General features: G+C 39.6%; 1 protein-coding gene and 1 pseudogene across 2 annotated transcripts; both read right to left on the bottom strand.

Annotated features, from left to right (window-relative positions):
* Positions 1-401: 401 nt before the first annotated feature.
* Positions 402-2097, bottom strand: LOC105666898 (pre-rRNA-processing protein TSR1 homolog). Of its 2 annotated transcripts, XM_012319470.3 has the most exons (3): positions 1820-2096; positions 1467-1737; positions 402-1282 (listed from the first exon to the last, which is right to left on the bottom strand). In XM_012319470.3, the coding sequence occupies exons 1-3, from the start codon at positions 1863-1865 to the stop codon at positions 1267-1269; spliced, it is 333 nt and encodes a 110-aa protein (XP_012174860.1). In that variant the 5' UTR covers positions 1866-2096; the 3' UTR covers positions 402-1266. The 2 variants fall into 2 exon arrangements, with proteins under 2 accessions (XP_012174860.1, XP_012174859.1); XM_012319469.3 differs by lacking the exon at positions 402-1282 and having other exon boundaries at positions 1355-1737; positions 1820-2097.
* A 7970-nt stretch (positions 2098-10067) lies between these two features.
* LOC125386558 lies at positions 10068-13678 on the bottom strand (annotated as a pseudogene).
* Between the last annotated feature and the right edge of the window lie 1785 nt (positions 13679-15463).

Here is a 15463-nt window from a genome sequence, read left to right as displayed (position 1 = left end):
TTTCTGTCACCTTCAACGTCAGAAGTGCGAAAAAGTTGCCAATTGGATTGTTGCAAAAAAATAGAAGTAATAATTATTGTTTATATCGCAAAAAAGATCGTATGCGAAAAATGCACAAACAACATTCAGTATATGTGCAACAAATGTGCTGGATAGATATGAAGTTGTATGGCCCGTAGTGTCGCTCGCACCAGTTCCCGGACCTCCTTCGATCGCAGCTGGGTCGGTCATCGTGGAGGTTTTAGTCGGTTGGAGTCCGGCACTACCACGCCACTCCCCTCGCCCCCCGAAGTGGCCTGGCGTCCGTGCGGATTTCCTTCACGGGAAAAAAAAAAGAAAAGAAAAAAAAAAAAAGATATGAAGTGGTATGTCGTGATAGGTGCGAAAGGAATACTCAGATGTTCAACAAAAAACGTTTATTGACTTTTTAACAACTGACGACAAATAACAATTAACAACACTTGATAACAACCAATGCTTAACGCAGGTTATCGGAAGTCGACTACTCGTCTCTCAACGTTCGCTTCGCGTAATCCTTCGCACTTCCCAGCTAGGGGCAGACTGAATCTCTTTTATTCAAAAGCCACGCCGATTCTTTTCTTTGTTGTCCATCGATATCGCGCCCGTTTGTTAGAAGTCCGCGACGATTGCCGCGTATGATGCATTCTCCCGAAAATTCGGCGAAAGAGCCGTAGGGATATCGATGGCACATAAGGCTTGTCGGCATAGCGCTTTTAAGATAAAGCGCTTTGTGCCGCGAAACCGTTGGAAATTTCCGAGGTCGAGTGCCGCCACAGATATGATTACCCTGTACCGTTAACGTTATTGTTATCTTTTAGTGATAATTTAAAAAAAAGACTTTTTATTTATTAATAATTTATTTAAACGTGAAGCCTCTAGCGGCACTCGACAACAAATACCGCTACACGACACTAACTAAGCAACAGACACGGTAGCGAAGTGATTAGCGCTCTAGGTTTCGAACGTTCGGGACCCCCGGGTTCGATTCCCGGGGCGCTCGTGATCCTATTTATCTGCCACGCATCAAAATAAAAGAATAATTAGCAGTGCCCCAGCAGCGACATCTACAGCCGGTAACTACTACTATCACCGACGACAACACAACGCCACACACACCTCTACAAGCCTAATATTGTTCCTTTCAGACTTAATTTGAATAAATCGATTTTTTAATGAAAAATGCGTATTTTCGTTTACCCGTCAATTTTATGGGTCCCGTAGAGATAGGTATACCACATACAGATTTCAAAAATTAGAAAGCCTAGGAAAAAATAATTTTGTGTATAAATTCTTTAGATGAAATGATTAATTTACGATGCAAAATGGTTAAAATTGGTGCTATGGTTTTTGAGATATTTCAGTTCAAAGTTCGAAATCCGTCAAATTGACGGGTCCCGTAAACCTAGTGTTAATATCATTTATCATTTATCATAATAGCATTATACCTTAAATGTATTAGACCACATGGATTATTAGTTATATTTGCAGACTCGTCAGCTTTTGTTATTATTGATAATATATTATCAGTATCAACATCTTCTTGTAATGGAATAAGGCATATAAGAATAGGTGCAGAATGGGATCCACCAAAATTCCTTTTTTGCTGCAACACTTCCTCTCTCTTGTTCTTTCTAATTTGTGAAGATTGAAGCCTTCGGGCACTCTTTCCAAGATTTTTAGTAGCACGTTTCGATAAAACTTTTACTCCAACATTTCCTATATTGGTTGCAAATTAGAAAATATAGAAAGCAGTAAAATATTAAAAAGCTATAATAATATAAATTGCAAAGAATTTTACCTTTAACCTCACTATTTATTGATCCTTTACTACGATGTCTACCCATTTTATGTAGTTTATTAACTTGCTTAAATGCACCAGGTCGGTGTACTTCTTGTTTTGTTGTTCCTATTTTGTTTGAAAGTATATATTCTTCTAAATGAAATATCTTTATAATAAATCTAACTGTTTGTCATGCGTGTACAACCCCACGATAAGACGTGTGTTGCTTCACATCCTCACATGCTCCAAGTTGCAGTTCCTTCCATCTTCTATAAGTGACAACACATGACTTGTTCATATACCAGGGATGCAATATTGTGCGATAAGGCTTGTAACGCCATCTGTAGAAGATGAAAGGAACTGCAACTTGGAGCATCTGGATATGGACATTATATTTATATATAATCTATATAATAATCACAGTATATTCATATTAGGTATACAATACCTGATAAGAATGATATATAATATTGTTAAAGATATGAATACTATTGTTTAAGGTTTTTTGGATTTTTCGTGTCAATCTGAGGATTTACAAGTTGGATCCAAAGTAGAGTTTCCATTATGGCTAGCAAATGCATTAAAAAATTTACAGAATCCAGCAGTTAATATCGATATATCAAATATATACAAAGAAGAAACTGAAACAGCAGATTATAGGGGTTGTGTTGTTTTTACAAGAAATATCCTACCTTTTTCCATTGTTCATTTGCATTTCCTATTTGTTTTTTTTTCTTGACACTCTTTTATCGGTTATATTATAAACTGACACTACAAGAACATACTTAATATTTATATAAGTTTTACAAGTATATATTTTCTAAATTTTATATTCTATATGTTATGCATGTCATGCAAAGCATATGGAAAATCGCTATAATAAATTATGAAAGTTATAGAAGAAAATCTAAAGTTATAGAAGGAATCTTATTACATTTTTTATGAATTACTGTTGAGGTATTTTGAAAGCAAATTAATATAGTACAAGTTTACCCAAAACTTCATTCTTTTACTTCTCACTAAATTTTAGAAGTAAATCTCCCTTCAAGAGAAAATTTTAAATAATAATAAAATTGGCAGGATTCTGCTAATACAGTAAACAATTAATTACATCGTCATAGAAGTTACAAAATTTTTTAGTAGAAATGGAAAGATAGCAACAGAATTGCTTTGAAGTGCTACAAAACATAAAACAAGAAAGAGCAGGGAGCAATCGTATTGGCATAAAAGGATTTGCTAAAATAGCAAGTCTTGCGATAAACTGTACAATGTATTTTACAGCGATATAAGCATTTGCAACATGCAACACTGCAACGTTAGGTATCATTCACATCTCAATGTAAAGAAAAATGTATAGAATTCATAAATATACGTGTACAGTATACAATGTAGAAAACATTAAAGAAAAGTTGTATTTAACGATGAAAATGAATCCGACTCCAATGCAATCCGTCCAGATGAACAGAATTGTAAAATAGAAGGAAGGAAGTTCCTAGCCAACAATGTATTATCTACTACATTGTAATTTGTCGTATATCAACATATGTTGGAGATATCTATAACAAATCTAAAGATATATATATCGATCATCATATCGTCGAAAACTCTATGCAGATTGGTCGATGACAGAGCAACGTTTTGAACTTGTGATATCTATTTATGTGGTGGGGAATTTAAATAATTTGGCAGATTCGTAAATAATTATCAACAACAAATAAAAGAAAAAAAATTGCATTTTGATGTTTGACACAATAACGGAAAAAGATGAAGAACGTGATTCGCTTAAAACGTGCAATTATTTTTGTCAGATATGCAATGCAGCACATCAATTTTCTAATCACGAAGACAAGATTTTATTTTCATTATTTCACAAACGAATACATTTGTATACTTCAAATGTAGAATCATGATTTATCTGTTGGGAAACTATATCCAGAATTTTAACATGTTTCTTTTGATACAAGGATTGTGCAATGTAATATACCAACAATAATATAAAATAATATCAAGTTTCAATTTGGATAAACGAATAAATGAAACATTTGCTTACGTAATACTTACAAAAAAACTATACGCAGTGAGATCGCAATCGATGGAAAAGGTTGTAAGATGCAAAAGCCTCTTGAAGAAAATTAGCGAACACCTCAAAAATATTTGAAAATCGAAAATCTTATGAACAACTTACTTTTCGATGAATATGCGACATTTACTACAGACGTATTTGCATTTTTTTATACAGAAAAATGCAATTCGCGTAATTCGACCTCCATTTGCTAAACAGGAGTACAAAGTTTCACTGTTTTTGCTGCAGGCAACGCACTCCCTAATTTCCTCTTTTATGTCGTTGCAGTCATCCTTGTACGAATTAAAATACTTCTCGTACCATTGAAAACTGGCCATAGTCACGGTGTAGATGACAATACAATAAATACAATGTATCAGTGCAGTGGTACATTCCAACCGAACAGATGTATTGCCAACAATTACGTTTCTCATCAAAGCACAGGTGTCGAGCCCACTCAAAATTTTCAAACCAACGTCACTGCATTCAAGACTGTCAATAGATAATATGCAAAGAAAAACCTAAAGACAGCTGAAGTCAAAAAGGTTTCAAGTGAAAACATATTTAGTGCTTGCACACGAGACTAAAATCAATCATCGCTGTATGAAAATTGCAACTGCTTACGAATGCATTTTCGACTTGGATTTGAAAATCCTGTAAGATGTTCTTGCTGACAATTGAGTCTGTCGTGACAACCATCTCATATGATCTACCCTAAAATATTGTTCTGGATAACCTATTCCTGAAATGGGACTCCTGCCAAATTTTTAACTCAGATCGTTTTGTGAAATTACTTAATCATATGTTGCACTGCACCACTGTAGTAAATTCGGATATCAAAAATTTGATCTATATGAACGTCTGTTGAACTCGATGTATGTTTTTATCACCATCATATGATATTACTCTATATCATGAAATATATACATGCTGTAATAGGAATACTATCGAGATGATGATATTTAAGGGAAAATAAATCAGAATCATTGCCTCCCAAATCTTTTCAAATGAGCGAGTGGCGAATGATGATGCGTATTGACAAGGTTGCTCGATGAAGATCAATTACGTACTGTGTCCGCGGATTCCAAGAAATGAGTCCCTAAGTAGGTGGAAAAAGATAGAAAGAATAGATAGAAAGATAGAAAAGAGGAAACAGATAGAACACAAAGAGCTGATTAATGTAAGGGAGGAAAGCTAAAACTCCAAATAAGGAACAAAAAGGAACAAGCTGCTTATGACGGTATCATTCCTGGTCTTCTGTGTTCGGTCACAATTGCCTATATCGCTCTTGCAGTATATTGAAGTAGGTCGTAGTATATTTGAGCATATATTGTATTATATTTTGATGCATACCCCATACTACATATTTTGATTGTTTCCGCCATTAAGACAGAAATAAACTAAAGATGCTCATTCTGATCTCAACTTAAGAAAAAAGACACTTCTTTTGATGTATATTCGAAACGGAAACATGTATCAACCTCGATGATGATTGTTAGATTGAATTTTAGATTTAAAAATTTGTATTTCGAAATGTGGTAAGAAGAGGATAAAACAAATTGTTAGTAATACTGAAAATTGCTTTTATTTCTACTAAAATTACTGAAATTGATACTAAGATCAGTGAAATTATTATTTTTTTTTTAAATATTCAAGCCTTGAACTTTTTTTCGTGGAGAAATCTTCATGGACAGTGTCGGGGTAGTGTCGGACTTTCCGACTAACACCCCACGATGGCCTACTTGACGCTTAACAGAGGTGCCCCGGGACCTCTTTCGAAATTCAAACCTTGAACTGCTCCGCATATTCATCGGATCTGAGTATTGGATAAAGAAAATATCCGGGTAAATTTAGTCAAAAATGTTTCCGCAGAAGGAAGTCAATTTCAAACAGTAAATTAACTTGAGAAAATTAAATTATAAAGTTCTGGGAAAATAACATAACTTTGCATGAAAATAATAAAAAAATGAGTACGTCGAATAGATGTCGTTGCGGGGTACTGCTATATTTTCTTATTGTTTACGTGTCGTGGAAGAAAAATCGGACTACGGATTCCGAACGTTTGTAACCTACGGCGATAACCACTGCGCTGCCGTTGTCCGATATATTTGCTGTAGAGTGGCGCCACAATCGTAACATCTGTTCAAAATTTGTCAATGTATATTGCCACCTGAGGATTACGATAGTGCAATATATAGTTAATATGCAACAATCGAATGCCCCAACGAGAAGGGCCAGGATATTATATTTATTCTTATCGTAGATTCGATAATAAAATATTGGGTTCATGGGTCGTATACAGAGCCCGATTGTTCTGAATTATAGCCTCTACCTCTACGATTCCTTTTTGCTTTTGGCGTTTCTTAAAGTCTGGCTGAAAGGACAAGTTAAGACGAATAGCGATGGTTCCGTACGTTGCGATTCGCGTCTCGTTAGCCGTGAACAACTTGCACTGACTATTCTCGAAGGTACGCGGATTTTACTACGCAGGTAGACACAAATGTCGGCGCCGCTATCTATCCGATATGAGACGAGCGTGTCTTTATCAATTACGAAAATGCGGTAAGATTTCAAACCGCCGTCGTTTGCCGCGTTTACGAACGGCTGGCCCCGTTTTCCGATTTCCAATTGCATGGTAAGTTGCATTTTCTGGCGCGTTCCCGAAACGTCGCGTGGTAAAAACATAAAACATCTTGCTGCGGTTGATCTCGGGATCTCGTACGAGAGCGTGATCGTGGTCGCGGTTGTCGGCGGTTATTCATGCATAACGCGTTCATTTGCGCTTGTATCTGATTTATTTGCTTTTTCAACGCGTTGATGGCGGCGACTGTCGAATCGCTCGTCTCGACATTTTGCTCGTAGGTGGGTTGCTTACCACCGTTATTCAGTACGTGCTGGCCGCGAAAATCTGTCCTGTGTCGGTTCCCACAGAGTGGACTCGCTTATGTGAGTCTATGGGGGCTAGCAAACCTACGTCCCCGAAGCCAGGGAGGACCGTCGGGACAAGCGTCCCGCTTGCGTCAGTTCTCTATGTACTCCGCAGGGAAGGTTGTCGGGAGTGTAAGGGGTTTAAGTATGATTACACTCTCTCTACGTGGCCTTGGGTAGTAGCGCACCCACGATCCTGAAGCCAAGGGTGGGACTGTCGGGATAAGTTCCCGGGTACATTGTACCTTGAGGCCCCCGCTTACGTGAGTCCCATCTGGAACTGCCGAGCTCGGTTAGCAGGTCGCCGGCCGGTAGATTTCAATAATACATATTCAATAATGTAATATACAATATTCGACAAACATACTCTTCAAGTTTTCCATTGCTGCTTTTTTCTGTCATATCGATATCATATCGTTCATCAGGAACTTCGGACACAGTAATTGTCTCATATTCCTCCTCATATTTTGCATCTTTTTTTTTTACGTGGAGGAAATCCGCACGGATACCAGGCCGCTTCTGGGGGTAAGCGGCGTGGTAGTGCCGGACTCCAACCGACTAAAACCTCCACAATGACCGTCCCGGCTGCGATCGAAAGAGGCCCGGAAACCGGTGCGAGCGACATACCGGGCCCCTCCCTCGCACAGAATGCATCGTCTCCGCAGCCGCCGTGCAAAGCAGTCTGGTTCCCCTACCGAACTGCTTGACGGTCCCGAGGCGCTGATCAATCAGCGCCAAAGTTTGACTCCACCGGGGGGAGCGACAGCCCTAGAGCGCCTTGTCCAAGCGCGTCCACGACGTCTGCCGCGCCCCCCGCCGGTCGATCCTCTCGGGGTGGGAGTTCCGCACCCTCACCCTCTCCGCTGCCTCTTTCCGAAGCATAACCTGCTCACAGAAGGAGGTCACGGCCCTCCTCCCTCTCTCGCTCACCAACAGTGCCTCGAGGTTTGCCGGAGGCGAGACGTCCCATCCGATTTCCACAATGAGGTCGCGGCGCGGCCGCGCTCACGCCGGACAGTACTTCAACGTGTGCTGCGCCGAATCCACGCTCGCATCGCAGTGGTGGCAACGCGTGGTCGCCTCTTTTCTGATTCGGTGTAGGTATTCACCAAAGCACCCGTGCCAGGTGAGCACCTGCGTCACCATGTAAGTCAGGGGGGGGGGAGGGCTCGGCCCCGTCCAGCCAAACGTCCCAGTTTGGAAGAACAGCCTCGAGGACCATTAGCCCCGGCGCGCCCGCTTTCATGTCGAGGCTGGCGCGCCCGCTTTCATGTCGAGGCTGGCGCGCCCGCTTTCATGTCGAGGCTGGCGCGCCATCTGTCGAGCAGGACCGGTCGAGCCCGACCCTCAACGTCGGCGCGCACCGAATCGACCCCGTTCCACAGATCCCGAGTGTGGAGGTAAATCTCACGACACCTCAGTGCCTGCAGTTCGAACGGGGGGAACCCGGCGAGTACCGCTGCTGCTGCCGCCGAAATGGTGCGGAAGGCCCTCACTACCCTGATGGCCACCATCCTGTGCAACCTCCTGACCTTCAGGAGACTGCGGCGGCTGGCCATCAGGTTTATCTTTTGCATCTGGTCACTATCTGCTTCAGACTTTGGTTCATCAACAGACATCTCGTTCGAGCACTCACTCAATTCCTCTACAAAATAGAAACAAAGAATAATGTGTCTCCAAATTTAATTTATGACTAAAAAAAAATACCTCCATCCTCATTAGGTATCCAAGCTGCTTGATATTCAGAAGTTCCTTTTGGAACTCTCTTTACAATATTTTTTCTTTGAGCTTTAGCTTCGGCTAATTCCTGTTCTGTAGGCCAAGTTTGTTCAGCATCCATAGGGTCAGGTATATTTTCACTTTCGACAGATTCCTAAAAAATTAAGAAAATTGATTATTGCTTTTAAAAATTCAAAGTTTTATTTCATTTCATGAAATTACTTGTTTCCCTGGATCTGAGAGTTCAAGAACCCGCGTGGATGGTTCATCGTCCATTGTATTACAATGTTTTCTCAAGTTTTTCTCTATATTTTTGTAGGAATTAATTCCAACCGGAAGTATATTACTACTTTACTGGACGGTTGCCATGTACAATCCGAACTTTCTAAGTGGCTTCCTGAGGAAAAAGTTTTGCAATTAAATACTCCCACTGATGCTTTCAATGTTTCACGATGTGTTGGTACTCAAAAGCAAAGAACTGCATCATACAGAGACAAAAGAGCTCATTTGTTAGCAGAAGAAATAAAATTTAAATGTAATGAAGTAGGTATTGATGTAATAATTATCTATACTAATTAAAAGATAAGTATGTATTCAAATTTGATTTCATTTAGAACTCCTCAGGAAGCCACTTAGAAAGTTCGGATTGTACATGGCTTTTAAAATCTTGACGTTTCTGTAATAAAGTTCATGAAATCGATACCTTTATGTGAAGACTTTCAACATTTGTAAGTGCTATCAGAGGAGTTGTCAAACCTTGAGCAACACAGGGCATAATAATTTCTTTTCCCCAGTCATCAAGTACTTCCAATCTGGAACTATTACGAGAATGGAACTAAAAGCAGATAACTTAAGGGAAAGGAACGTCGGGGAAATCGGTAGTGGGATACGTTTGTCGAAATACGTTCACTATTGCACTACGTTGTGGTCGAGTACCTCAAATTATATACAGAGGATGCAAGGAATTGGGATCCATGTTTTCCCACAACACTTCTGTACATGAAAGAATCAAGTTCTCTGCTCATGAGTTATTTTGCGGACATCTGAACAGATAACCGTCCGGTAAACTAGTAATACATTTCCGGTTGCAATTAATTCCTACAAAAATATTGTAATGATGTAAGAATAAAATCAACCTTTAACTTGCATATAATTATTGCCTCCTTACCAATGATTTATTCAATTTTTAAACATAACATAATACTGGACATGGTGGAAAAATAATTGGAGCGTACATGCTTGCTACGACAGTGTTCTCTGGACGAAAATACCGCTCATACTGAAAAATATTTCTATTCTTGGTAACAAGATATAAATAGAGTATATTAAAATCTTACAGAATATAATACATGCTTTATGTTTGTTTCCATTTGTCTGTTGACTAAATATTGGGCACGCAGTGAATCTTCTAAATCCACATTGAAAAATCAATTTTTCTTTAGATTTCACCGGTTGTGGACTAATATCAGTATGTTTCAATGCCACATTAAGACAGATATTTTGTGCTCGTTCGATGGTAAACCAAATACAATTAACGGATGATTTTCCAATGAAGAAAATGCGATAAAAAGATCTTGCCCTACATTTACAACGTAAATTGTGATATACCAACCAGGCTAAAAATATTTGTATAATTTAGCATGAATAGATAATTAGTTTTTAATTAATCAAATGTTCATACCATAGCACCCTCTATTTCCTGAGATTCTTTAAATGTACGTTTTCGCGTCCTATAAAGATTTTCAAATTTGAATATTCTAGCGTAATCCGTAGGAAGGTTTTCTTCCGGATCCCACGGACTTGTTCTGAATGATTCAAGTCCACGATATTTCTGAAACCTCTGTTTTGTCAACATATCTTGAGGTGTATCTACTTCGTCAGAAAATTTTGCGTCTAATTTTGCATCTATATTTGAAAAATTGTGGTTAAAGATTTCAATAATACATATTCGATAATGTAATATACATATATTCGACAAACATACTCTTCAAGTTTTCCATTGCTGCTTTTTTTTGTCATATCGATATCGTATCGTTCATCAGGAACTTCGGACACAGTAATTGTCTTGTATTCCTCCTCATCTTTTGCATCTGGTCCACTATCTGCTTCAGACTTTGGTTCATCAACAGACATCTCGTTCGAGCACTCACTCAATTCCTCTGCAAAATAGAAACAAAGAATAATATGTGTCTCCAAATTTAATTTATGACTAAAAAAAATAATACCTCCATCCTCATCAGGAATCCAAGCTAATTGATATTCAGAAGTTACTTTTGGAACTCTCTTTACAATTTTTTTCCTTTGAGCTTTAGCTTTGGCTAATTCCTCTTCTGTAGGCCAAGTTTGTTCAGCATCAATAGGGTCAAGTATATTTTCACTTTCGAGAGATTCCTAAAAAATTAAGAAAATTGATTAGTGCTTTTAAAGATTCAAAGTTTATTTATTTATTTCATGAAATTACTTGTTTCCCTGGATCTGCGCGTGCAAGAACCCGCGTGGGTGGTTCATCGTCCATTGTATTACAATCTTTCTTCAACTTTTTCTGCACTGGATATGTATCTTCAGGTACATCAATTTGAGACATTTGAAAATCTCCCAATTCAAGTATGTGAACTAGACCATTAATGGGACGTTCCTAAGATATCCTGAGATCATAAAAATTTCAAGCTCTGTGGAGTTCTAAATGAAATCAAATTTGGATATATACTTATCTTTTAATTAGTATAGATAATTATTACATCAATACCTACTTCATTACATTTAAATTTTATTTCTTCTGCTAACAAATAAGCTCTTTTGTCTCTGTATGATGCAGTTCTTTGTTTTTGAGTACCAACACATCGTGAAACATTGAAAGCATCAGTGGGAGTATTTAATTGCAAAACTTTTTCCTCAGGAAGCCACTTAGAAAGTTCGGATTGTACATGGCAACCGTCCGGTAAAGTAGTAATCGAAGAAAATACTTTTTAAGGGATTTACTTGACAAGATAAACACGATACAACTCGCAACAAAGGATAATCTAATGTAATCAACATTAATGTTTAAAGAATATTACGACAGACAAATCAATGGGCAAGATTTCAGAGTGGGAAATTTGAGATATTTATCGAGAGAACTCAAAAAAGGGAAATTCTGAAACCAGTATACAATTCACCTCACAAAGTACTCGATATTCTCAACAACTATAATGTTAAAATCGAAATAAAAGGAATGTCACGGAAATACATATAGATAAATTAATGTAGTATCTTAAATGGGTCTTAGAGGAAAGGACAAGTAATGATGTTTTGATTTAATAAATAATATTCAAAACAACGAAATGATTACAATATCGTCACACGTCTTATTATTATATTCGGCTCTCGATTTCCCGATTCACACTCTGCGGCTTCTGCACTCGCTCACTCTCGCTTCTCAACTCACTCTGTCCGGCTTCTCAAGTAACACTGTCTTTAGCATCCCTTTATCTTTTCCCACCCTATCGCGCACGTGTCCCGAAAACGCCCGTGGCCAGGGTCACGCACGCCCCTTCCATGAAACTATTCGCTTGAAAGGACCGACGACACATTGATGTGACCGACGATGCCGCGGCTCTCGCGACATTGTTTATGGTTCGGCCAATATCTTAGGCCTTTTGCCCACGATACTACATTAATATTAGCGCACAGTCGCAATAAACAGTGGCGCACCGACAAACGGGCGGACCAAGGACAACAAACAAAAGGGACACGTTAATAATAGAAATGTTTCCTATTATGTACAGAATTGGTGTCGTTTATTATGAACAAGAACAAGGGGAGGAATACTACGGTCCACGGGTTGGAGAACTTCCAGCCTATCACTCAGAGATGTATGGAGAACTCGTACAGGAAAATTCGACACGTCACTACATTTGAGTACATTTGAGTTACACATTCGTAGCTTATTGCAAACGCTGCGACACACGAATAGCACTAATATCTACCGCAGAATTTTGTTCCGATTATATTGAAGATTTTAAACTTTTTGAAATTAATAAAGATGTGTTAGTATTAGGAAAATTAATAATAATAGATCTCCTAATCGAATTATTAAACAACACTGCTGGAACAGAAAACTACAGTATAAAGCTGTTAAAACTAGAACAAGTAAAAATAGAAACAAAATGTGCAGAAATCTTTAGAAAAGTGACGCAAGCATTAAAGGAGAAAAACACTGGGTATCATACATACCAGCTCAAAGCAGAAAAAGGCTACAAAATAGTAATTAGAGGACTACACCCAAGGACAAACACAAAAAATATATATATGAGGAATTAGCAAAAATCGGATAGCAAACAAGAACAATAAATAATATAACAAGATATATGATACGAAACAGCCATTGCCACTGTTTCTAATAGAACTTGATCCCAAAGCTAATAACAAAGAAATCTTTGACATTAAAAAAATCTTAAACACAATACTAACAAATGTGTAAAAAAATACCTAACAACAAACTGCCCATACACAGGAAAGATAAACGAAGTAAAATACTATAACTGTCATGGAAACCTCTCAGCAAGCTATAAAAGCTACGAAGTCTGAAAACAACCACAACGAGAACTGTTTCCATCGCTTCGAAGCAGAACAGATAGCAACTATCTCTCACAACAAGTAATTGCAGGATCAAAGGCAACATCACATGTACAAAACGTGCCGAACACTAACCATAGAAACATCAACACCTTTTGTAGCCGAAGTTATGCACAAGTAACTGACCAAATACCACACTTAAACAACCAAAACAACAACAATAAGAAATCAAGGAACTGCTCAAGCAATCCATCAAAAACACTTAAATGCTAATAAAAATGATAAGTGAGCAAACTGCAGTACTCAGACAACAAACACAACAAATTACAGTCATGCTACAACTACTTACAAACACGTTAAGTAAAAAATAGAAATGAACACGCCGAAAATAGCAACTAGGAACTGCAATGGTCTACAACAACGGATCCCCGAAATTAAAACATTTCTGTATAACAATAATATTGGCATATTACATGTTTCATAAACACATTTCGCAGCAAAAAGCTACATGAAAATACCGTATTATATCATCTCCAAGCAACCCTCAGGAAAAGCACACGGAGTGAACGGATAGGACATACAGGGATGATGCCCATGGATTCTTCGATGGCCATATCACTCCATCATCAGCTCGGATTCTGCTTTCTCCTGTTTGAGACTATCGGAGGCGAGGCATCAAGATTTGCTACAGACAGGACGTCTGGGCGTGGTATTGATATGGAAAACAGACGGACGCGTTAAGTCTGGAAATCCCGCGAGGAGGTGGTGCTGCATTGATTCGCCGATTATTGTTTTTATCGACGCTGTATCGGTTGTGGTCGAGTATTCCGTTGCAGACAGGTTGGTAGTCGTGTCGATTTGGTGTTCGTTTTATGAATCCACCAGCAACTCGTAGTAGCTCAAGTAGTCGAGGCCGATGATAAGCATGTTAATGCCTGCTACTACATACTGATATTACAATTCTCGTCCAAAAGATAGATTCAGGGACGATTGTATCGTACGTCGCGATGCTCGTCCCGTTGGCCCCGTCGCCGGCGGATCTAGCACTCTGTCCCCGACTTGATCTAGATATTCATTCCCGAGGTTCGCGACGAGAGCGGTAAATTTAGTTTCGTCATTCGTGATGTGTGTCGTCTCGAAGTGTGCTTCCAACATGGCAAATCACATCGCTATTCTTTAAGGCCGTAGTGAAATTACGCGGAATAGTTAACTTATTGTGTCTCCGCGGTCTGTGGCGTTCGTTGCGCATCCTTCCTCGTTGTGGTTCGCCATTATGAACACATCCCAGTTCTACAGGGACCTGAAGAAGCTGGTCGCCCCATCGATCTCAAACGACATCGTTCTGATGTTTTGTAACAACTGCCTCCCAGTTAATACGCAACAGGTTCTGGCCGCCATAAGGGAAATGAGTGCGGATGCTCTGACCATGGTGGGAGACAGGATCCACGAAATGAGTCCAGAAACCGAACAGATAGCAGCGGCCAGCAAGCAAACGAACCACCCCGCGCACCCACGGGTACAATTGCGTAAGTTTAGTGGCTCGATTAGTGGCTCAAATTTGCACGCTGCAAAATGGTTCCTGCTACTACTCCCGAGGCTGCGCAGGAAAATGTTGTTGCTCCTGTAATTGGTGGTACCAAGGAAACGCGGGCTGACGTCCGTGACCGCGGCATACGGTAGCGGCTTATCATCCCGCATTTACCTGAAAGACAGGAGTTCGAGGATTTCTTCTGCCGACCTATGCTATACGACCCGTACAATAAACTATACCTCCAGCAACAAAGACGGCTACGAACTGTGACCAACGAGACGCACATCGTGACTTACGGTACGATTCTGGTGCCACTGAATCTCTTTTCGACGAGACTTTAAATGCCACTTCGTAGTAGCAGACATTAATATGCATATCACTTGCCTGGACTTCTTGAGCTACTACAGGCTGCTGGCGGATTCACGAAACAAACACTTAATCGACACGACCACCAACCTGTCTGCAAGGGGATACTCGGCCGCGACCAATACAGCGTCGATAAATCGGCAAAATGACGTACGACCAACTCCTGGCCGAATTCTTGGTCTTAATGCGTCCTCCTGTTTTCAGACGAAAAAAAAATTCAACATGGGGTGGAACACCACATCAAGACCACGCCCGGACCTCCCGCCTGCAGCAGACCTCGATGCCTTGCCCCCGATCGTCTCAACAGGTGAACAGAATTCGAGCTGGTGATGGAGCAAAGAGTAATACGACCATCAAAGAGTCTATGGGCATCATCTCTGCATGTCGTTCCGAAGAAAGACGGAGGCCTACGACCCTACGGCGACTACCGGCCGCTGAACACCCGCACCGTATCCGACAGGTATTCACCGCCGCCCTTGAACTCCACGGTAAGCGAATCTTG

This window comes from Bombus terrestris, chromosome 16 (genome assembly GCF_910591885.1).
Source record: "Bombus terrestris chromosome 16, iyBomTerr1.2, whole genome shotgun sequence".
In the NCBI taxonomy this organism is placed as follows: domain Eukaryota; kingdom Metazoa; phylum Arthropoda; class Insecta; order Hymenoptera; family Apidae; genus Bombus; species Bombus terrestris.
This window is presented reverse-complemented; position numbering and strand designations above follow the sequence as displayed.

Coding starts and splice junctions, on each gene's coding strand:
- LOC105666898 (XM_012319469.3), bottom strand. CDS start 1,865: ATGGGTAGACATCGTAGTAAAGGATCAATAAATAGTGAGGTTAAAG. Junction 1,738..1,819: donor AATAAATAGTGAGGTTAAAG/GTAAAATTCTTT, acceptor CAACCAATATAG/GAAATGTTGGAGTAAAAGTT.